Below are 23,593 nucleotides of genomic sequence, written 5' to 3'. Positions count from 1 at the left end.
AGTAAAAGACATTCCCGTGGCTTTCAAAAGGAGTCCAATGGTTAAAGTCATTCCGTGACAAGCTTTTTCGATGGAGAGATAAACCTAGCCGTATTTCAACTGATATTCACATGACTTAACCGGCGAATTTTTCCACAGGAAATGATCATTCTTATTTTTGAAACTAAATGTAAATTAAACGGTAATTGCGTTTGAGTGAAGCACCTCATAGTTTCTTAGAAATCATGAGGCTTTATAACAACAAAGTTGAAATGGTAAATTGGCCACCGTTACGATTATAAAAGCTGACTTTTCGAGCGTGAGCCCTTCGTCGGAGCTAGTAGAGGAATTGTGGGTTGTGTGTGCTTTTAAAGGCAGAAAATGGAGCTACGTGATTGGTGGGAACATGGCAACGAGAAAAACACGAATAAATTAGTGGAATGAAAAGCGTTCGTTGATACCTGTGGGATTTAGACTGCCGGTTTGAAAGATGAGCTTTTGTTCAAGAGTTTTACGGGTTCTGTCCTCGTGTACCGGTTCACAAGAGCCAATACAAAAGACCAAACAATACACAATGGCTAACCGATAACTCCTAAACAAAGAAAGAACAATGGTAATTCACTTGTGAACCGGTACACCAGGATAGAACCGTTTTACGGCTTTCCGTGCTACCTAAGGGTAAGGAAAGACCGCAGATCGCCATATGTTGCTTAGAATGCTTAGGTAAATTAAAATGTCTAGCGACTGGTTTCGATGTGTCCTTGTCATTCTTTTCAACGTCGCGAAGGTGTTCTCGGAATCGGTCACCTAGTCTTCTTCCTGTTTCGCCGATGTAAATCTTTTTGCAATAAGTGCAAGTTATGCAATAGATTACATTGGCGGAGGTGCACGTGAAGTGATAGGTGATCTTAATGGATCGTTTGGTTCCCGATATTTTCTCAGTGTTGTGAATGAAAGGACACGTTTTGCATCGTGCGAAGTGCCTGGTTGGTCATTAGTCTGAAAAGAACTTCTGACTAAAAAATTGCCTATGTTTTTGTCGCGTTCGAATGAAATGAGCGGAGGCTGCGAAAAGATAGTGCTTGTCTCTGGATCGTTTTGAAGTAATTTAAAGTTTTTAAGAATGATGGATTTAACTGAGTGGTTGCGAAGGTAAAACGTGAGAGTGAATGGAATGCGGTCGGAATCTTCCTTTTGTGACGTTTGTAGTGCTGAATGTCGATCAATAAGTTGGGCGCGGTGGTAACCCGCTTGAACTACAGAATCAGGGTCACCACGTTTATCGAAAAACTGGCACATTGACTCTGATTTGTGGTGGAAATCAGAGTCATCACTACATAAACGGCGAAGTCTTAGAAACTGAGAGTAAGGAATGGAATTCTTAACGTGAGATGGATGCGAAGACGAATACAACAAGTAATTATGCGAGTCTGTAGGTTTGTAATACACACTAGTGCATAATCCGTTCCCTTCAATTGAAACTTTGATGTCTAAAAAGGATAAAGACTTGTCAGAAATTTCCCAGGTATATTTTAGAGCCGGGTGAAAAGAATTGACTGCGGTTATGAAATGAGTGAGCTCCTCTCTGGTAGAGGAGGTAGCACCGATACAGTCGTCGATGTAGCGACCGTAGAGTTCAGGTTTGGAGCCGTTGTATTGGCTGAAAAATTGGTGTTCAACAAAACCTACAAAAAGATTGGCATAGCTAGGTCCCATTTTGGTACACCATTGGTTTGTTTGAAAAAGTTGTCCCCGAATGAAAAACAATAGAGTGTGAGCACTAGTTCGGCTAAGCGTAGTAGTGTTTCAGATTTAGGTTCCTTAACAGTACAAAAAAATGTTTAAGGGCCAGAAGACCTTCGCCATTAGGAATGACAGTGTAAAGAGACGTAATATCCTCTTATTGCCTATATATCAGCCTTTATTTATTTAAATATAGTCACCCAGCTAGAACCATTCTTACTTAATTATGCAGTTATTCCGGCCTGTCGTCATGTAACAGCTGGTAATTGCGCGAAAATTAAGATTAATCATTCTTCCGAGCATATTTGTTTTTGTTTTGCTTTTTCTTTGTAAATCATCCTGAACTATCTATAGCAAATGCTTTAAGCGTTGTGCGATGGTTTCAACCATTGTTTTCGATTCTTTACATAAATATCGTTCTTGTCTCTACTTAAACAATAGAGTGTTTCTGTCTAGGAACTATCGGCTGATAGTTGCCCGGCGGAAATTTCATGTTCTTAAAACAAATATTTGCCCGAGAAGCGAAGCATCGAGGGCAAATATGCTAGTTCTAAGAACATCAAATTTCCAAGGGGCAACTATTGTTGGAAACTGCACAGTTACATTTATTAATCTTAAACATAAGTGATTTCGTTTATCTATTACATAACCAAACCGCATGTATGCAGCACGTGTCTTATTGCCCCATATATGGTGCTGTTCCACGTGCTTACAATGAGATGTGGTGTGTTTTTTCGTGAGAGTTGTGAGTGGGAGATAACTGGAGTGTAATAAAAAAATCGAACCAAGAAAATAAATCGTGAGTACGCTAGCTTTTGCACGTTTTCGACACTATCAGACCGATAGTTCCGAGACATAAACACTCTATTGTTTTTATTGTTCACCACTAGATTTTCTTTCGCGCCTACAGCTTGACACAAATGTCAATAATTCGCAACCGTACATTGGCTAAATAATACGTTATACCTGTCAGAATTGAAAAGTCACTGTTTTTCCGATCTGCCTAACTTCGCGGCCGTCAAACTATTCAAAACTTTTCACGGATGAGTAGTATCAATCCAGGTATTTTCCGCGGACGGGCACTATCCATCCGGGTATTTTCCGCGGGCGGGCACTATGGGCTGATAGTATCTCTCTACGGATGACTCGCGTCACGTGATCGATTTAAACCAATAAGAACCGGAGAAAATTTAGTGGTGAACTATAAAGAGTGATAAAGTAAGGCCCCTTCCCCCGCCCAAGGGGCAAAATTCCGGAGGGTTCCAAGCAAAATTTCCGTGATCACGCTATGATATTACGTGTGGATCAAATTTTTTTGCCTGTTGGTTTTTTTTCTCGTCGGTCTTCATTGTCTCCTTACGTCGCTTGTTGAAACGACCGCCGTTCAAGATATCTCAGTTTCCAATTGAAAAAAATCCTTGCAAATTTACCGTAGATTAATGCCATTCCATTCAGGACTCTGCTAGCCAGCGCGATTAAGCCTAGAACGGTTATTTTTTTACATTGACTCGGCCGTTGGGCACTTCTGCCCGCTTCTGAGCACTGTTCTAAATTCTTGAAAGCCTCACGAATAGCAACTTGAATCAATAGTTATTTAATAAGTCTGTGAAGATTCCTCTAAGAGCCCACTACACCCTGATAGAAACGCCTACGTACGGACATATCAAACGGGTTTAACATCGTTGTTAAGATCTTCCTTGAATGAATTTTCCTAAAGCTCTTGAATAAAAAGGGAAGCCACTTGAAATCACTTCAACATTAAAAATTTTCGAACGATGGGTTATTATTGATTGATTGTTTGGAATCAATGATAGATTTTGCTCTCTGTGAGCTTTTTCAACTTAATTTGGAGTCATTATAGAAAAATCTTGACCCGTATGAGTTGAGTAACAATCAATAAACTGTAAACGCACAAGCACGATCTTGAACCCCTTGACTTTAATTCTAGTTTCGAAGCTGGCTTATTTTCTGCGTGACTAAAGATGAAGAAAGAAAGCTAGTGATAGAATCATAGGCTCCTATTTACTTCAAGCAGCTTCTATATTGGCCTGCTTCCATTTTCATATCAGACACGGGAATATGAAAGCGGATGCTTTTAAAACTTGTGACGTGATCACGGCGTCAATGTTAATAACAGAACAACTTATAGTTCGAAACCAATACTTGCGTATGACGGAATAAAAAGTTTTGTTAACGTGTGCTGGGACTCAGTGCATGAGTAAACTTTATGATGTCCTGAAAAACGAAGCAAAGAGCGTCAAGCGATACCAACTAGTGCCAGTCCTACGAGACCCAGTCGTTTCAAAATGTGCATACTTCAAAAGGATTGGACACCAAAAGAGGTCCAATACAGAATAATCCGAAGTACTAAGAGGGGTCTCGTCTCCTCTTTGAACGTATTAGGGACCTTAAGAAACCACGACGGCGACGGCAACGAGGACGTGGAAAAACAAGAGATCTAATTGGCAGAAAAATAGCTCAGCACGTGCGTTTTGAAACTTTGTACATTTCTTAGCCGTCCTATGCAAAACAACAACGTGAAATCGCCAAAATTTGCGTCGTCTGCGAACCAAAACCGCGACGGCAAATTATTTAAATTTCCATTTGGAACTCAACGACTGCTTTATTCGTCATGCTGAAGTTGAGCTGTGGCGCTATATGAGACAGTAAGCTCCTGCAGCCATTTTTGAAATTCTAACTAAGAATAGAAATTCATTTTTAATCGAAGTCTTCCTTGGCGTCGCCGTCGCGGTTTCTTAAAGTCCCTATTGTTTCTACAACTGCACTGGTTTTCAGATCCCTCGCCACTTGTGATTACTGTAGCAATAACCATGGGATATCGCCAGGAAACTTTGGGATTAAGACAAGAAGTCTATACTTGAAACACGTGTTCAAGATGGAGGAAACCCAGTAGTATTTTATTCCTTGAAACGAGGCGTTGACGTTAGGTGTTACACGTCACGCAATTCATCGTAAAAAAATTACTGCTGACAAGCGCAGAGCTAGCAGCACAATAGCTCACGTTCCGCTAATTGGCTACACGCTCTGATAACAAGGATGGAATCACAGCCAGAGAGCGCAGCAGGACGAGTCAAAGTTTATTATGCACATGAGAAGGAAGTGTCCATACTGAGGTATCCGATTAATATTCAATCTTAAAAGTGCAGTACAGGGGGTTTGATTCACAGTGGAACTTTACAATTTCCTTCCTGAGTAATGCAGTGTGTCTCTAAGGGCATCATAAGTGGTTCGCTTTCTCGCTTTACATTGGTCAGGGATATCCCTGACGCTGAGGAAGCAAAGCAAAAAATATGCATTAAAATCTTCCTCAATGAAATGAATTGTTTTAGACCTGACTCAGTTTTCTCAGATGCAATCGCTCCGCTATGAATTGCTTTGTAATTTCGTTTCGTGAGAACTTATGAAAATTCATCGGATATAGTTAAAGTACTTAAAGTGGTGTGCTGCATTCTTGTCATTCTCTACCATGGTTCTGCTCTATGCAACTATGTAATCAAAGACTTTGGCTCAGTGACTGTCGTGCGTTTACTGACATGAACAGAACACTAGCATATTTATAAAGAGATTTCTGGGGATCATCGTTTCAGACGGAACGCAAAGATCAGGAGTGTAGTTCAATTATTTTGTATTATAAAGTCTGAGAGGATCCAAAACACGTGCCATAGAATATTTCCAAATCCTGTAAAGATTTTCGCAGCTTCTTATCATTATTTGAGTCTGAAGGGATCCAAAACGCGTGCATCGGAATATTCCCAAATCCCGCAAAGATTTTCACAGCTTCTGATCATTATTTGAGTCTGAAGGGATCCAAAACGCGTGCATCGGAATATTCCCAAATCCCGCAAAGATTTTCACAGCTTCTAATCATTATTTGAGTCTGAAGGGATCCAAAACGCGTTCATCGGAATATTCCCAAATCCCGCAAAGATTTTCACAGCTCCTTAAAGCGCAAAGCTCTTGTGAAACATAGAGTGCGTTACAGATAAGTATAGATCTCAACAAGGGACATTTCATCTTGCTCGGAAATGACGTTTACATTTCCGTGCAAATTTTCTACGTTGTGTAAGCTGCAATGGAAATGTTAGCACTATATAATATTAACTTAGCATTGAATTAGGCTGTTATAAACGCCCAAATTATATATTTCCGAGAGAAACGTTGCTAAATGTTTTCACAGTCATGGAAACATCCTTAAATGAGTCGTTTCTTCTACGATTTCTAAACGTCAATAGTTTCATCGAGGTGTTGGTGCTCAAGAGAGAATGTTTGGTAAAAATTGAGCATTTCAGAAATTACGGACCACTAAGACTTTACAAATTAAAATATTTCCTGAGTTAGTATTAGAAAACACAAAACAAAAACTTCACGCAGCAATCTTTTGGAAGAAGGAATTTCGTAGCAAAAAGTTCGTCACCCTACTGAAATTGATTTTAATGTAAAAGTTGGTCAGAAGATCTTTTCCTTCTGAGTGTCATAAGTTGTGACTTTCATTAAACATTTGTAAAGAAGTCCTAACTGCACGAATAATAATGGAAGAGTGCAATTTGCTTAGGACTCCTAAGAAACACACATGTACACGATATTAGCTAAATGCATCAAGTTTCTTTTTGCCTACACCACCATATGGAAAATAAAAGAATTCTGAAAGGACTGTGAGGGAAAAAAAAATACAACATATATGTACGGTATCAAATTAAACCAAAATAAATCAGACAGACCGTGTTCTTCTCAGTGCTTTAGCAGATCCACGCACCTTATATTCATTTTCGCACCAGTCATTCTTTCTATAGAAATATTGAAGAAAACCACCCTTACAACCAGCTTTAAGAGGCTGCACATAACAGAAACAATCCTTTCAGTATTGTTCACGGATTTAATTTCCCTGTGCACATGGAACTGAAAAGAAAATTTCAAGTATCCGTCAATTGTTCAACTGGTTTTCCATTCTCTTCGGTTCGTCCATTTTAAATTTCGGGTAACAAAGCACTTGTAATTCTTTTGAAGAATGACGGATATGCAACCAGCAGGAACCATGAAGAGAATAAGTGCCTCTTCACATAGACTCCGTGTTCTGCTTGTATTTTTAGGATCACGACAACTGAGATTCCTTTTAGGTCAGCCACGGACGCATTCTCGCGTCTGTAAAAGGACACTAATCTGATCCAAATTAACTTGGCACTCAATCATAGTTTAGTTTAAACTGTTTTCACTTTTGGTGTTTTTAAACGATGAACCCCGATAACAGACAGTTTATTAGGTATGACGGTTCTTCCTCTGAAGAATAAAACTTATGGTTCAAATTTCTCCACGCGAAAGAAAAATCTGAAATCATCATTCCAGTTAAAACGTATCGACAAGGAGGGTGTTTTCCTACTCAGTGGCTTGACATTGCACCCTACTCACAGCATGACAAATTAGATTTATTTGAACCGGCGCCGGTTCTAAAGTAAAAAATATCCTGATTTTTGACTCGCAGTAATATAGTATCTAAAGAGCAAATTGTTAAAAAAGCTTTCGTAAGCCGTTTAGTGGACAAAAATGCTGTTGGTTAAGGCATTATTTACTTTAAGCACTACCTCCTAAAACGGCGTCAACACCAAAAGAAAACAAACATTGAATAGAATTCCTCCTGAGCTGTTTTTATTCTTAAAAGTCTTTAAAAGCTTAGGATTATATTTGCTAATGTAAGAAAAGTAGCTAGGGTGATAGTTACTATAGAACTGACCCCTTTGGCAGTGTTTTGATTAAAAGTTCGTGTATATTTTTTTCCAAGTCAAATGAAGATGGAGGAATCATGCATGTCCGACTCATCTTTCACGCACGAGTGTTGAAGGGACTCGATGCTTTCCCCACCAAAATACCGAAAAAAAATTAAACGCAGACATTTAAAATTTCTAAAGGGTAACGCAAGTCAAAGGAGTATACCTTTAGGCGGTGAAAAATCTGGTTCCATTTCTGACCAGCTAAGTCATGTGAGAAATAATTAGCTTCACAATGTAAGTTGGCGGCAAAGCTTATGCTCTCTTTACCTCAGGGTATTTATTCAGCCCCTTTTCCGCCCACCATTGACATTGAATAGACCAAAAATCATTCCTTTTGAGTCTGCTACACTTCTTTTTTCTCTATTTCGTTCCACTCTGATACTTATGGCTCTGCACATCAAAACCCTTGCTCCTCAATATTGACTCAAAAATGCACTCACACAGCAACTTTCAAACAGAGCGAAATGATAACAATGGTCCAGTTGGCCCAGAACCGTTCAAACTAGCTTGTACTTTCCTTTGGCTCTAACGATAAATCGAAAAGAGAGGCTTTTACAATTTACCTTTTGAAACTTTGTCCTAAATTCATCGATCAGCATTCGTCAAAAGGATATGCCAGATAAGAGAGCTCTTCATTTCGTTCAACAGTAATCTAAGTGCTTCTCCGCCTCTCTATGTCCTCACCAGTATGGCATATTTCTTGTTTTCAAATGCTTCGTCTGAGAACCAAACCATTTGAACTATTAAGGAATTGCACTTATATTTTTGAGAAACCAATCCTCGTATTAAAGGATTTTCGCTGTTGTCAGCTGTTCCTTTCCCATGCTTTTTTTTCATGTAATTACACCACCGACACTCGCATACTCTCTTACGAATGAAGTTTTATTGTGGAGCTCTCCTCCGAATTTAAAGTAACATACTAACATGGATGTAAATATATGTACATCAGATCATATATATGAACAGAGAAGCGAACTACCTCAACCAAACCACAATGGACTTTTTTAATTGCACATTCATAAACTCGACGGTAAGTCTAAATCCTATTCGTTCGACGAAGTGTCCTACTAGATTTACGCACCACATGAAAACATTTAGAACGAAATAAATTAAGAATTCTGTAGTAACTTAAAATGGTGAATCTGTGTTCTGGTAGCTATTTTCCAACCCATGGATTGTTAATAAAAGTTTGCAACCAAAAGCCACGAGCAGAAAACATTTGGCTATTAAAACTATCTTGCGTCCTTGTGCTCCCAGACTAAAGGAGGTGATGAACAGGTCACCAATTATTTACGAATTTTTTTTAGCAAAAGCATAGAGGATAAATAGCATGAATACATTGATAGAGTCACAGGCACTACATTAGTTTATCGACCACGAAGTCTTCCTTCTCTGGGATTCGCATCGGTCTCATCAATGAATTAATCTATATCGATATTGTCATAAAATTCTATCTTTTCCTGTATTTAAACTTCTGCTCAAATATGTCTTATTTGAAATCATAAAAACATTTCATTTCACTTTTCAATAGAAGAAAGAACCACTGAAGGAACGCTGTCTACCAATACACAAAACATTAAGTAAATGAGATGTCTGTTTTCAAATGAAGCCCGATGAAGCAAACACGCCCTTTGATACTCTTCATTTACCGCAGCAGGTTGTCTCTTCATTGGAAAAATCTGCTCCATTATCTTTTTATTGTCTGACAGTATTTCGAAGGAAAGACGGTGTATCCATTTGCGGGTCTTCTTTTCTCAGTTAGACATTGCCTATGTTACTTAATCCCGTGAAATGTAATCTATACCCTAACGTGAAGAGTAACTCTAAGAAAATCTCGAGGAACAGATTTATCAATGGCAAAATAAAAATGTCACTTTCTAACTACTAATAACAGAAAATGTCACGATGTGACAAAAGGAAAAAAATTCTGGCGTCCTTCTTCGAACGGGAGCCATAGTTTTGCTCTTGTATAAGTATCAGACTTGAGTTTTCGTGGACAGTGTAATTGACAAAATTGATGCGATTTAAATGTTCAACTCTTAGAATTGCGGCAATATTACAGTTAGGCACTTGGAGATATTTTACAGGTTCTCTTCCAAAAACTACAGAAAATGGGTTTTAGAGAGGGAGAAAGAAAAGATTTGTCGAGTTTTCTCGACTGATCGACAGTTTCAATGGTCTCTCTTGGCCATGGTTTAGGCTGTCATCTTGTAACGGCCAAAACAAGACTGTACAGTGATTCATTGTGAAATAATTCCTCCACAGTTTATAGAACATTACTGGTCTTTCTTTACCATTTACAATACGAGTACGCTTGCATGCAAGACGAGTTCATGGATGAAATAGGCGCTGTGTAAGAATAAGAGTTCCCGTAAGAGTTTGTGTAGTCGTAAGTTGGTTGATATTGGTTCGGGTAGTAATTTCCCACGGAGTTGCCAAAATCACTCGAATAACATGGCTGACCTTCGCGGATTAAAACGGGCACCGGCACAGTTCTGGGATAGAGCGAGTGAGAATCTTTAAATTCTCCTGCTTCTGTGGCTTGCTTCTTTTGCTTGTATCGATGATTCTGGAACCATATTTTGACTTGTGTTGGCGTCAAGTTGATCATCCGGCCCAGTTGTTCTCTTTCTGGGGCTGACAAGTAGCGCTGATATCTGAATCGTCTTTCCAACTCATAGATTTGGTGTTTGGTGAAGAGCACCCGTCGTTTTCTTTTCTTTGGAACATCGCTAGACTCGTCTCTGTTAATTTTTGGAGCTTGCTGTAGCACATCGTTCCCTGCACAGTCTTCGTTCATCTCAGGATGTGGTCGAGGACCTAATCGAACGAAAGCGGGTAAAGGCGTTTGATGAGATTCGATAACACCGATTAAGGGGTGATTTGGTTTTAAACTACCAGCGAGGCGGAGCCGAAGTCAATGACTCTTATGTTCTACAAGTTCTACTCTTTACTTAGAAAAGCTTTCCAAAAACAACGTGAACCGAAGAGGTGGGTTTCACGAGTTTAAAAAACTGCAAGGAAAAAAACTCGTTATTTACGATGGAATTTTGGCGTTCTTAGGATTTTCAGCATAATCTCGCCTACCTTTAATTTGCTTAGCACCGACTTTCATCTCCTGTGGCTTAAAAAGTATCAAAATATGGAGCCGCTGCTCTTAAGCTTGTTTCTTTTTACTGCGTCTCTGTGCAGATGACGCTCACTTACAAAGATGACATTTCATGTCCTTAGTCACGAAAATGGAATAACAATCTGGTGTGAGATTCACCATCGCCTGACAGATTAGTGAGCGCTTGTCCGAGTAATCTGCCCTCAAAACGGACAATTTTCAGAGGAATTTTGTGGCATGGAAAATAGAATTTAAACTCAATCCCTGCACCTACCCGAAGTGTTGTCTTGGCTTTGCGGACCGGATGGAGGCATCGTCGTTATTATGCAATTAGATCCTGTAGAACGATCGGGGGAGAGATTAACACCTTGGCAAATATTGGGAACCCGTGGAGAAGCGTTGGAGCAGCTTTGAAGACACGATTCCGGCAGGCTGAGGATGTTCTTCACAGAGAAAGAAGACATTACTGAAGTCCTGACGGACGCTACTCAAGATGGCTGCTGGCCTATTGACTGTATACAGATCAAAGGGTAGGTTGGAATGTGTGGGTTGGTTAATGAGCGAGCTTGAGACACGTCATGTATGACTCGCCTGAATTGACATAGAACACATGTTATTATTCACTGTTTGAGGAGAATTTATTTAGGGTGATAAAAAGATGTCACCCCTTTGACATGTACGTTAATTAAAATGATAGCTATTGAAATGTTTCAGACAAAAGCCAAAGGTTTTATAGGGCTTAAAACGATTCCCTTTAACTTGGCCTTGCCTTTTCCCTGACTATCTGTTCGTTAACAGCGTATTCCAATTAAGGCTTTAATCTCATTTAGTGAGCTGCCAATCCGGTGTGCGTTTTGCTATCCTGGTGTAATTGAACGATCTTTGACCACTTCCCGTATCCTAATGCCTTTCTTCCCTCACGCCTCTCAAAACATTGAATTAACTCGGCAGAAGAGGGCGGGAAAACCATTGTTCAATGGTGGAGCTGGCGAATTGTTTATTAAATACAGTTAACTGGATTAGCTCTTGAGCAATTAACCGTTTAGAAATCAATTCCTTCCAGTGATTTCTTAAACTAAGACGACTGAACCGTTTTCAAAAAAATTAATATCTGTGTTCACGAGGCTTGCGTTATTGCTTCACTGAAGCACTACGTGATTCTGGCCTAAATTAAAGAATCAATGATTTTGAATTGCTAATAACTCGTTTCGACAGGCCTGACAACTTTGCCTTCCTATAAAAACCTTCAGAAATTAGATTGATTGATAGATGTTTTCTTGCCAAAATTAAAATAGGTTCTTTTGTTATTTCTCAACGGGTGAAGCTTTGAAATGCTGCTGTCACAATACATTTTGACGACCAATCCCTCTCGTCTCACGTCGACTTGAAATCTAAAAACAAAATCGTATCTTAAAAGGTTTTAACAGATTTCCAGTTCTTTAATTCCTTAACACGAGCTGTTGACAGCTACTTCAGCGCTACGCATCTCAACCTGTTTTGATTCGCAGTTGATATTTCAAGAAGATATGACCTAAATCGGTTAAGTCTTGTTCTCGAGAACAGTTCTGTCTGGTTTGAGAATCATCTCAAAAAATTAAAAGTTAGTTTTCGAGGGGTCATCCCCAAAGTTTAGGAAAACTTCGACCAGTGCCGGTAGTTTTGATATTTCTTTGTATCTAAACCCCCCACTATTTCTGATTACTATTTAATTTACTATGGGGGTGGTCCTAATTTCAAGACCTCTCGGACTGTTTCTTGACACTAAAATAAGCTTCTACGCTATTTATTTTTCTGCTTGTAAGGTTCGCAAACCCTGTAAATATTCCAGAACATGACAGATCGTATAATTAAGGCCTGCCAAGCATCGTGCGGTCTTGTCAATGTTTGCAAATGTCGTAGAACATCAGCATATCTACTAAGGCTCAAAACACAGGAAGCAGCCACATTGACCTCAACAAACATCTAGGTTTTTTACAATAAAACACAAATGTTTTGAATACCTGCTTGGGGGATTACTATCAAAGTGACAAAGATGTTTCTGTGACCCATAACAGCGCATGTATAGACCCTGTTTCTGTCAATGTTTGATTTCATTGATGCTATCAATCGCACATCACAATGAATGAACCCGGCAGAATATTTTTTCCTCGCGAAAAACCTACTTGTATGTACCTCGTATCTTCGTTGAGGTGGAAGTTCATCGAGGAAAGTGAAGTTTACTCAATTATGTTATTGTTTTCGTTACCTCGTTTTTCGTTGTTAATCTAAATCTCAGTTTCATCTTTAAAGGTCACAAGGACAGCTCTTTGGCGTCATCTACTATCGTTTTTGACAAGTGGGCAGAATTATGATGACTTTGATTTTGCCAGCGATAGCAAACATCACGGAATCATTTCCCACGTCTTCAAGTCTTTTTTCTTCAAACCAGAACTGTATTTAAGCTCAATGATCTCCTCTTAAGCTTGAGATAAAATTTCAGTGCAGAAAAAAAACGGCCAAATGCGAATTTACGTCAGGTAATTATTTTCAGTTTCTCTTCATCAAGTCTACGCCCCTTGTCTTTGCCTTTTCTAGTTTTAATGGTGGGCTGGACTAACTTTTTGACCCGGGCACACTAGGAAAACAATTTGGCGCCTCATCGTGACACGAAGCAGATCTTGTCATCAAAACATCTTTTATGGCTAAACTCAAACAAATCAGTGTGTTTTATGGTTTTTGGAAAGCTCCCTTGACACAGCATAAAGGAAGGGTGATGCCAAAAGAAAACTACTCGCTCGGAGATTAAAAGCTTAGCGTCTGAACTTCCGAAATAAGATTGACCCCACAGTAAATCTGTTTTGCCATTTCCACCTTAAATTGCTTCATTTACAATAAGGTTTTGGTAATTAGAAAATCCTTTCGAGGGAGTCAGAGCTTTCGGTGATTATAAATGGTTTGAAAAAAGGAGTAACATCCCTTCTGATAATTCTCAGAAATAATTTGGAGATTTTTTCTCTATGGGACTCATTTCAGCCGAAAATCATTCAAGCGTAGAAATTGCTAAAAAGATTGAAAACATATGCATTTTAATAACGAACTTAAAACGGATTCACATATCTATGCATACGTACAGACCGTACATGCCGGACTGTTGAAGAATGAGTATGAGAGACGTAAGGCATATTTAGCTATCTAATTATTAAATTGAAAAGGATCTTTCTCAAATATTGAGAACTATAACAGCTCTTGAATCCTGACCCTTAAGTAATTCAAACTCATACTCCAAATCTAACGTTTTCATCAAAATTATAAGGGTGTCCTTCTGCTAGGATAGTTATGGAATGACATGCGAGGTTATTTTCTGTTATCTTGTGCCTATTTTGGGGGGTCTGTTTAAGGGTCAGACAATGCACCTGTATAAATTATAACTGAAAAACTCGGTCAAATTTGTCAAACGGTCAAATGGCTTATTGGGGTGATCGACCAAATGAGATAACAAACCAAACCCGGCTATGGTGTGGTATGGTCCCAGCCGGGCTTGTAATAAGTTCAGTGGTCATAACAGAACTGATTTCAAGCAAAAAGGCTACAGGGGACTCTGCTGCACTCTTAACATCTTACCTTCGAGATCTCATGCATTCTTAGCCGCGATGAGAAAAAAGACAACATCCAGTCAATGATAACGGGGCACTCTCTCATGCATCGAGTTTGGATTACGTAGCACCCACAGGTGTCCTACTCAAAATTATTCTAATGGGTTGTCGTTTCCTGGAGATGGAAATGATGAAGTAAGAATAGTTTTACGTTATTTCCTGTCAAAAAAATTCATCCAAAGGTCGTCTGCTTTAATTAAAGTTATTTTGGCATGGAATTAAAGGGAAGCAATTCATTTCGACCGCGAACCAAATCCATCATCCCATCCGTGATAGGGGCCTGGTGACAAAGTTTTGTTGCGAAAGTAATTACCTCTGGCTTTTGTTATCTGCCATTTGGGTCAGAATACAGCAAGAAAGTTATCCTCATTTAGCTGTCAGGAATTGGACAGCTACTGTGTTGTAATAAAGCTCAGCTTTTGTTCCAAAGAACGCGGGTGGTCCCAAACTTACAAATAATTTGACGTTTCAACCTTCAACTTGCTGAAGGTCCAATCATTAGGCATTACCCCTAACATTGCACCTTCATTATTTTATTGACACCGTGACCCATGTTCAACACAACGAACAAAACAGGGCAACTATTGTGAATATATTTTTATAAGATTTTTGTGAATTTTTAACCATTAGACGGGAAGCTACTGACACATATGAAATATGTGACAATGTTGTTGTGTTTTTTTTTTCGAGCTCCACCGATAATTCTAAGGGGTATTTGAGAGTTAATTTCCCACAATAAGATTTTGAAAGTTTTCCGGTCGTATTCAGGTGTTTCAATTAGTTTTATTCCATAATGTATGCAATAAATGTGTTGTATTCGATGGAAAATATAAACTTCCCTAGTTAATAAAAAAATATGTCACAAAAAAAGAACTGTCAAAAGGAAACAAAACCCACAAAGACATACTTTTGATTAGACGGTTAAAAACCTCGAACTAGTAAGAAAAAAAAAAAAAAAAAAAACACGTAATACTAATGATAGAAAAAAATGTTCATTTTGCAGTCTTTGAAAAGTACTTACCCATTATTTCAAACTAGAATCACACTCTAGGAAAAAAATTCTAAGTTTAAAATCATAAGTTTGAGATACTTTTGCTTACACCTTGCAGAAATTGTTTGGTACATATAATTCTAATCGGTCACGAAGGAGGGTTCCATTCAAATGCTAAAAATTTACAAAGGCACCTTGCTCAGCATATTACAAAAGTACCACACGAAAGTACAACTCTGTGCATCATAAGGATTTTTCGTCACCAACCTGTGGTGGTTAGGGCTAGAGTCAGAGTTAGAGAAACCTCATATTTAATAATAAACAGTACAACGCAAAGGAACTACCCAACTGCTTTTAATTGAATGTCACACGCTAGGGTTTTATCCAAAGACATAGCGCTAGAGCCATCTTGTGAAGAACAAAGAAAAAAACTGCACCAAATGAAAATACTGCTCAGTAGCTCTCATTTGATTGGCATACACTGGGCTTTTATCAACAGACTAAAAGTCTGAATACCTTGTGAGGTTTAATTAAGGTAGTACGTGCTCAGATCGAGAGCTTTCATTTGCACGCGAAAAAACTTTCCAACCACCTTGCCCAGCAAAACAATCAAATCCACGAGAATGTAATACATAGTGGCGTTGATTCATTTAAATAAACTAGTCACCATATATGTGGGGTTGTGCTCACAAACGTCCAAGTTAGAACCACCTAACACAGGAAAATAAACAATACCGCATGAGTCTATTGCTCAGTAGCTTTCATTTGAATGGTCACACACAAAGGTTTTATCTGAGTTTAAAAAGTTACAACCACCCAACCACAATAAACTGGTTCTTGCAGCTTTTAGTTAATTGTAGAATATTGCCCCCAAACTTCAATAAAAAGTTCCGACTGAATTTATTCCTGGATGAAGAAGCGAGAACAAAAAGATTGGTGTAAGTTCTTTTTAAAGAATATTCCTTGACTTATACTCAGCCAGCTGCTACCATCCACGTTGTCTCATAATGATTTTAATTGCTTTTCTGTTCATATTTGCATAGTTTTTCAGCCCGATATGTGAGATTAGTCGACCTCTTCCACGTACACTTCTCTTTAAGCTTCTTTATCGTTGCCATCATGTTTTTACTGCATTTTAAAGATGAAAAAAAGGCTTATTCATTATATTTTCTTTTTCATTTCCTTTCGCCAGACTTAGGTAATTCTATACTTTGAGAGTATGTACAAGAGAGATAATAGTTTTGTCAATTCGAAGAGCAACAACTTTAACCTTCGTATGAAGCATTGTGATATTCCAAATTTTACCGTGGGTTCCCAGGTTGAACTTCAAATAAAATTTTTAAAGGTATTATGCTTCCCGAGACTTATGCGATCGAGAAAGAGTTTCTCAAAGGTCAATACTTGATTTAAAAGCTTATGCAAGAGTCGAGGTTAAAATTTGCGTGGGACAAACTCCCCTGGTTTTCAGCCGGCTGGACGAAAAAACGCTTTCTCATTAACAGTAAGATTTGAAATTGTTTCGCGTTTGTAATAAATGTCGCATTGTTTAATCTAACTGCCTTCACCTGTGCTGACACGCACGGGCAATGTGTTAACTTTTATTCGTTTTTATTCACATCGATGAAGTTCATGGACAACAATATGTGGAACGCGTGGCATTGGACAAACGGAATTGTCAACACGGAGTCATTTATGCCCGGTTGAGATGAAAAACACACACTTCGGCTGTCAAACTAGTTTTATGAACTGGGGGAAACTAATTAAACCTCATGCAAACTGACCGCCAGTTTCATTCATGGAAAATGATGACACTTGACATGCGATCTTGTCTGCAAAGAACAAAGGCTCCAACATTGCTTTTATGAACTCTCAGATTCTTGAAGTTTTGAGACATGAGCGTTGTGAGATATGCCATTTACCTAACGTTCTAATTTGTTCTAATGTGCTTCCGACAGACAGACAAAAAGGAGAACGTGTTATTGAATAGCAAGGCTGTGTGTTCATTTCCATTGTGAACAGCTCCCATGTTCTCACAAGAATTCTACCACCAAAAACAAACAAGGAAACGTAAAACTTCATAAAGATATTTCAAGCGCGCCAAACATACTAGCGGTATTATAAATAGATAACGTGAACGCGAAAGACACTTTCTATTACATAGATAAAGCGGAGGACAAAAAGGATAAACTTGTCAAAGGAAATGAACCTGTGGCTGCAAATGTGTTCTGAGTAAACAGGGGGGACACCTTTCCTCATACCATGATTACTTGGTTAAACTTTATTAGGATTATATCGGAAGTAACCATCACTCTATTTGCATTGTATTCCAAACTTTGCCAAGATGAAGCAAGGTTTTATTTCCACCTAAAGAAAACTTTCCAAAAAAAAAGAAATTACAACCCGCCTTTTTTGTTCTTGAACTCATAACCAAGCATATCTTTGAAGTGCTTTATCTCTCATGATTTTAAAAGGTTAAATGAAAAGTAATACGGGTGGAAAAGTGAGAGAAATTATCTCTCTATGCAAAAACTTGACGTGAAGAACATCATAGAATGTCATGGGCAGAGTTTCCAAGCAAGTGAAGTGCTTTGCAGCTAATAAATTCATTCAGCGACGCGTGCTGTTTCAGTTGTTGTATGCTAAAAGATAAGGCACCGTTTGAAACAATTGAATTATTCTTTCTGACTCAGCGCAGAGGCCCAATGGTATCCCTGATATTTTTGGTTCTTGATTAGACCAAGTTTTAAGCAGCTTTTGAGGCCGCGTGCTCGTGGTGAAACCAGTAAAAAAAAGAGAAGGTAATTGTGCTTTTTGTGGCATTTATTGACGAGAAAGATTCGAACTACAGTTAACGGCTGATTCAGTTTGTAGCTCTCGTTAGTAATATAACGTGCCAAGCCAAACTGGCCAAGGACGTTGCCACAGCATGAGGCATTCGCTCGAGAATATTTCAATTTCTAGCCAACTAGACCTCTGGCGGATATTAACTATTCGTTTAGAGAAAGAAAAATAGTTATCGACCAACTAAGTATTTATTTGACTGGTAAATTGTTCTCTTACTCTTTATCCCACATTGTCGTGATTCAAGTCACGATTCAAGTTCAAAATTGATGCGATTCTGTCGTAAGGTGAAAAAATAAATCCAGTTGCTTTTAGCGCAAAATTCTTACTACCTGCATGGAATTCAAATTTCAGTCACGAAGAGAAATCACTCGCTTAAGGTGCATTGCTTTTTTGTCGTCTGAAGAACCACTCTATATCACAACATTCAGAACTGAACATCTCAGAGGAAAAACTTGCTAGATCGCTGCTCACATCCACTGTAAACTAGTGTACAGCTAATTCTTCGATGAAACCAATAAATTGTTACTCTTATATATGAATATCCTGTTTGCGCTTCGATTTACAAGCAACTTTGAAATTTGCGACAGTAATCCAATAGTAACGAGAATTGTACCCTACGGAAAGTCCGAATTATTTCAATTGCCTGTCTGGATTTAAAGTGAGCTTCTGATGTTGTGATTTAAGTCAACTGAAATTTATGTTTGAGCTTTTCTTTAACCTTCTACATCGTAGACTTCTTTTAAGACTCGTTTGTGGCTTGAAACAAACCAAGCATAACTCGACGAGGCTAAAATATTTGTCCAACCCACCAAATTCAGCAAAAGGCGTGAAACAATCCTCTTTTATTCATTAATTTATGCTCGATGCTGAGCGCCAAATAGGTTTGTGTTATGGCTATAGCTAATTCTAGCTTGTTTGACATTCCAAAAAAATTATGAACGCAAACTTAAATAAAGCCCATGGGAAAGTCAACTTTTACCCGCACTATTACGTTAGCAGCATGTATTACAATTACAATGACTTGCTTTGATCATATATATAATGAGGATTTCATGATCGCCTATTGGTGGCTTAAAGCGTTTTTTCCCATAGATCTGGCTTATTTATCTCCTGAAGCATACCTAGTAAACAGAGCAAAAATTGGAACACAAGTTAACTTTAGCTCGACGACTCGATTTAATACTTTTAAAGGATGTTATTTGGACATGGGTTGTTCAAGTTCCCCGGCTGGCCCTCGCGCTTCGTGTAAAAAAATCATCTCACATTTATTTATTTGTAGTATTTCGGTGGATTAAGTTTCAGTGGAACAATGGAGGAAAGAAGCACATTTATCGAAAAGTTAATGCCAGCTGCACCGAATGTAACTAATGCTGGACTGACAGCCACATCTGAGTCAGCCAGTCTCCTCGACTTGAAAAGAACAATTCACAGACTGCATTTTCGCTTGTAATGAAAATCTTACTGAATGTACGAATTCTTCGGCGAACCTTTGATACTACTCAGCAATTTAGGGAGACTAAATCTTAACTAACACGAGGTTGTTGGGTTTGAAAACCAGAATCGACAAGTTGAGGTGCAGAGCAATTACGACTGATTGAACTATTTTGAAATAAGTTTGCGATTCCGTGGTGGTCAGCTATGATACGGGTATGCAGCCATTTATCCACTGTGAAGGACCACAATTGATACGATTCTTTACCAAAATTAAAGTTCTCATAACTTTTGCGATACAATCCCTCGTTTCGATTTGTATTTATTCACGGTTTGTTTTATCAGCGCGTCAAGAAGTGCTCATTTTAATTTTGGTATTGCGGCCATGTTTGCATTTACATACAGCTCCTAGATCAGCTGTCTACTTTAAACAATGGCATATCGGTTGTGCTTTCTTCCCAATCAGCTGGTTAAACCCAACACTTATGAGCCTCAAAAGCTTTACAGGGGATTCTTTCTCTGGAACAGTTCCAAACGCTGACTCTGTAAAAACATTTACGAGGGGGCCGATGGACTACCTGTTGAAGACCAAAATTTGCACGTCGCGCCCACACCTACCAGCTCGCGTGGGGAAAGACTTATCTTTTCGTTATCTCCTTCCTTTTAATTCTTTTATCGCATCCCTGGCAATATTATACTATACGAATTAAACGCAGTTCTGGAACATATGGCGTATTAAGTTTATCTCCAGAAGCTGAAACCACGTGAGCTCTTCAAAACGTTAAGTGTACGTAATCCGAAACCGCTTCATAGCCTGCTTTTATGAATAAAGTAACTAGAAATCCGCAATTCACTACAGTTTGAGAAAGGTCGAGTGGTCGTCCCTCCACTGGCCTTTTATACTGCTTATGCATACCATGTTCACCCTTGTGATGAAAACGACAGCATATTTAGTGAACGATTCCTACCCCTATTTTTTTCATCTTCTCCTTCCAGCCTAGTTGCTATTGGAAGATAATAGTCAAAACCGATGGCGAGAGGATAATGTCCGCAAAGAAAATTTACATTTTCCGTTTCCATAAAAAAAGCATCCCGATGGAAACATTCAAGGACTTGTTAAAGCACTTATTACAATCAAAAACTCTTTAAAACCAAGTCACTAGATTTTAACGGTTCAACTCGTACTGTAATAACACTCCACTGTGTGTGATTGTCTTTGGGGGATGAAAATTGGATTGTCATAGAACCACTTCGCTTGATAAAATAACGCAAAACGCTTCACCGGTGTTTTTGCTATGTCACCGGTTTAAGAAAGCAAAAAGACAAACCGCTAAGCCACTTACAAGCTTATTCACTGCTGTTTCCTAAATTCATAAAGAGGTCACCCTTCACTTGTGAGTGTCGATGATCTTTTTGTTCAGGTCGTGTGAACATCGATACTAATATGCATGCTTAGCATGGAGCCTTTCCTTTTATCATAATAAGTTTTTTGACCGCAAAACCATTTCACTTAGGAAACCGCAGCGCATTCAGACTTCTAGTTTTGCTTCAAAGAAGGGGGTGCCTTCTGCATCAGGACGTAGCTATCGATGTAGATTATGTTTTGAAGGCGGCTTCGTTTCATGCTCGCATAAAAGGCTTCGTTTGTTGCAGCCCTTGAGTTATTTTGAAATTTAAAGAAACGCAACTGATAACACGAGCATTAATACTTCCTTCATTGTGAAATGGCACCAGTTAAGAAACCAGATCCATGTAATAGCAAGAAATTGGGATTTAAAAGGAGATAAACATCGAATTTTTCTCTTAAAAGGTGGCTCTCGGCTTGTTGCTCTGAGTGCATTTTACAGACACTTTGGCGCCACTGAAATTAACCAAGAGTAGTCGCTGAGCTGCTCAGTTTAGTTTCGCGCCATAATACGTGACAAGTTATGGTGTAAGTAATAAATTTTAGGGCAGATTTATCACCCGGTTCACCAGTCTAAAGCTCCGTTTGTCTGTCATAAATAGGGTGGAGATAAAACAGACGTACTCACAGACCACGGACTTTGAAATCGCGCTAGAAATATGTGTAAGTTTTTAAAGTTCAAATCTATAGAATGGTCTGAAGTGAGCATAAACTTTCCTCGACGACTAGATGTCGAGTCGAATCGCAATGCAGCGGTGCTTCAAGTTTCAAATAAACTTTCTTCTGCTTCTATTTAGTTAGCTGTCCTCTTTTATTCATAATCCCAAACAAAACGGAAATACCTTCCAAGTTGAAATTGTGAACTTGAAGACGATAAATGCAATATGCCTAGAGTTACGTCTTTTGCAGTAGTAACAGCGTCATCTTCAAATCCTGCGGGTGTGGAAGTCGCTCATCTGAAGGCTTTGTTTATTTACGTAAGATACTATCGCTTTAAAAAATTTCAGAATACAAGAATGGGGATCAACAACTGATACCAGAGTGCTGGAGTGCAAGGATGGAGATTACAGGATTAGTTTTAAGACGAAATAATTCCCATATCTGTTTTTTGTAGGAGTGGTCTTCAAAGTAATTGAAAAGATCAGTTTCACTCTTGAAAATGAAAATCGATAATTTTTTGTGGAAATGTACTTTCAAATTGTAAGATATGCACATTTTTCGAAAATCGGAACTGACTCCCTCTTAATACAATGGTTAGTTGTTACGGAGCTTGAAGTCAATTTCAAGAACTTCGACTTAGAGTAAATGGTAGCAGAACTTGGCTCTCAGACGTCACGGAAGCAGATAAACGCAAAGAACGCAGAGAGTATGTAGCGGTACTTTGTTGTCAATATTCAAATGTAGATAGATATATATATAGGGTGGGCATAAAAAAAAGCTTTATTCAGTTACTGTAAAGAACAGTTATTCTGATAAAAAAAACATTCAGGTATTCTGTTGCTTTTGTTTAAAATTTTCACCTACTGCCCATTAAACGAAATGTCATGGTATGCAAAGCAGGTTTAGTCTGTGAAGTCCTTTCGACATGGCAACATGTTACAACCCATTAATCATGGTAAAAAATTAGTATGGATTTCAAACAAAACAAAAACAAAAAAAAAAGGAAGCACAACCTCTTATTCTCACTGAAAAAATTTTCGAGTAAAAGTTCGCTGCAGTCTCTTGAAGGAAAATAAACAATTCTCGAAGCTGTATTGTGAAGGCTAACTGAACTTCCTTTACTTGATAGGCTGCCTCTTTGCTGGCTGGTGAATTCGATACGTGTTACGGGTAAATTATGGCGTTTTAAGACCTACCCGACTAATTCAGTGATTTTAAAAAGTGTTTCCCATTTTAATGATCTTCCTTTAAGGATAGTGTTCTCTGGGACACGTAGGGGTAACTTTAAAGAATGCGTCTCAGGTTGTTGACGGTTCGTATATTCTCCACGTTCGGCTATGGCGTACTGAAGCGAACTGACGAAATCATTTCAAATTGAACTTTAAGAATATTTTCAGTGTTATTCGAAGCGGAGTCAATGAGTCCTTTACTTTGTGACGAGATGTTGAATTTCTAACAGATGTAAACGAAGGGAAAAACACAGCCTCAGTCGCGACGTTCGTCTACCGACCATCTTGCTCTACAGGGAACAAACCAAATTATCTCTTCCATTAGAAGTTTCAAAAGGGGCCGAACTTCTGTATTAGACCGCCAGGTATTTTATTTCTTTTGATAGTAAGTTCTAACACAAATATGAGTGGGATGTCATCTCCTCTTATTAACTAGTCTCCAACTAAAAATTAATACTGGATCCCTTGTTGTTAAAGGTTCTACCACGTTTGATGCATTAAAGACATTCGAATATTTCAAAACAAGAATGTTTTCCAGTTGTTGAAGTAGCCCTGTTAGTCGAAGAAGAAACAGTCCTTCCAATATAAGATTTTATCCTGAAACAATAAGCAAGGTTCTTGCATTTACTTGAAACATGGACAAGAACGCCTATTAATGTACCAGAGCTGTCATTAATACTAAGATGAAGTTTGAATTATATCCAAAGCAATACAAATCATAAAAGCACGTTGAAGCGGGAAACACCTCCATTTATTTCCCGAGAAACGAATCGCATGTCCGCTACCT

General features: G+C 38.5%; 1 protein-coding gene and 2 long non-coding RNA genes across 8 annotated transcripts; 1 reads left to right on the top strand and 2 right to left on the bottom strand.

Annotated features, from left to right (window-relative positions):
• The first annotated feature begins 3,930 nt into the window (after positions 1-3,930).
• On the top strand, positions 3,931-22,467 carry LOC148716995 (uncharacterized). Of its 5 annotated transcripts, XR_015995387.1 has the most exons (4): positions 11,006-11,144; positions 12,904-18,035; positions 21,520-21,580; positions 21,925-22,467. It is a non-coding gene; the product is annotated as an uncharacterized LOC148716995 (long non-coding RNA). The 5 variants fall into 5 exon arrangements; XR_015995386.1 differs by lacking the exons at positions 11,006-11,144; positions 12,904-18,035 and adding an exon at positions 3,931-4,856; XR_015995384.1 differs by lacking the exon at positions 12,904-18,035 and having other exon boundaries at positions 11,010-11,144.
• On the bottom strand, positions 4,613-7,308 carry LOC148716996 (uncharacterized). Of its 2 annotated transcripts, none has more exons than XR_015995393.1 (2): positions 6,462-7,308; positions 4,613-5,011 (listed from the first exon to the last, which is right to left on the bottom strand). It is a non-coding gene; the product is annotated as an uncharacterized LOC148716996 (long non-coding RNA). The 2 variants fall into 2 exon arrangements; XR_015995394.1 differs by having other exon boundaries at positions 6,497-7,308.
• Positions 8,367-11,078, bottom strand: LOC111333325 (homeobox protein Nkx-2.3). Its single transcript, XM_022938868.2, has 2 exons — positions 10,889-11,078; positions 8,367-10,325 (listed from the first exon to the last, which is right to left on the bottom strand). The coding sequence occupies exons 1-2, from the start codon at positions 11,076-11,078 to the stop codon at positions 9,796-9,798; spliced, it is 720 nt and encodes a 239-aa protein (XP_022794603.1). The 3' UTR covers positions 8,367-9,795.
• Positions 22,468-23,593: the final 1,126 nt, after the last annotated feature.

Source organism: Stylophora pistillata, chromosome 14 (assembly GCF_964205215.1).
Source record: "Stylophora pistillata chromosome 14, jaStyPist1.2, whole genome shotgun sequence".
Lineage (NCBI taxonomy): Eukaryota > Metazoa > Cnidaria > Anthozoa > Scleractinia > Pocilloporidae > Stylophora > Stylophora pistillata.
Note: the sequence above shows the minus strand (reverse complement) of the source record. Positions and strands in the feature narration are given on the sequence as shown.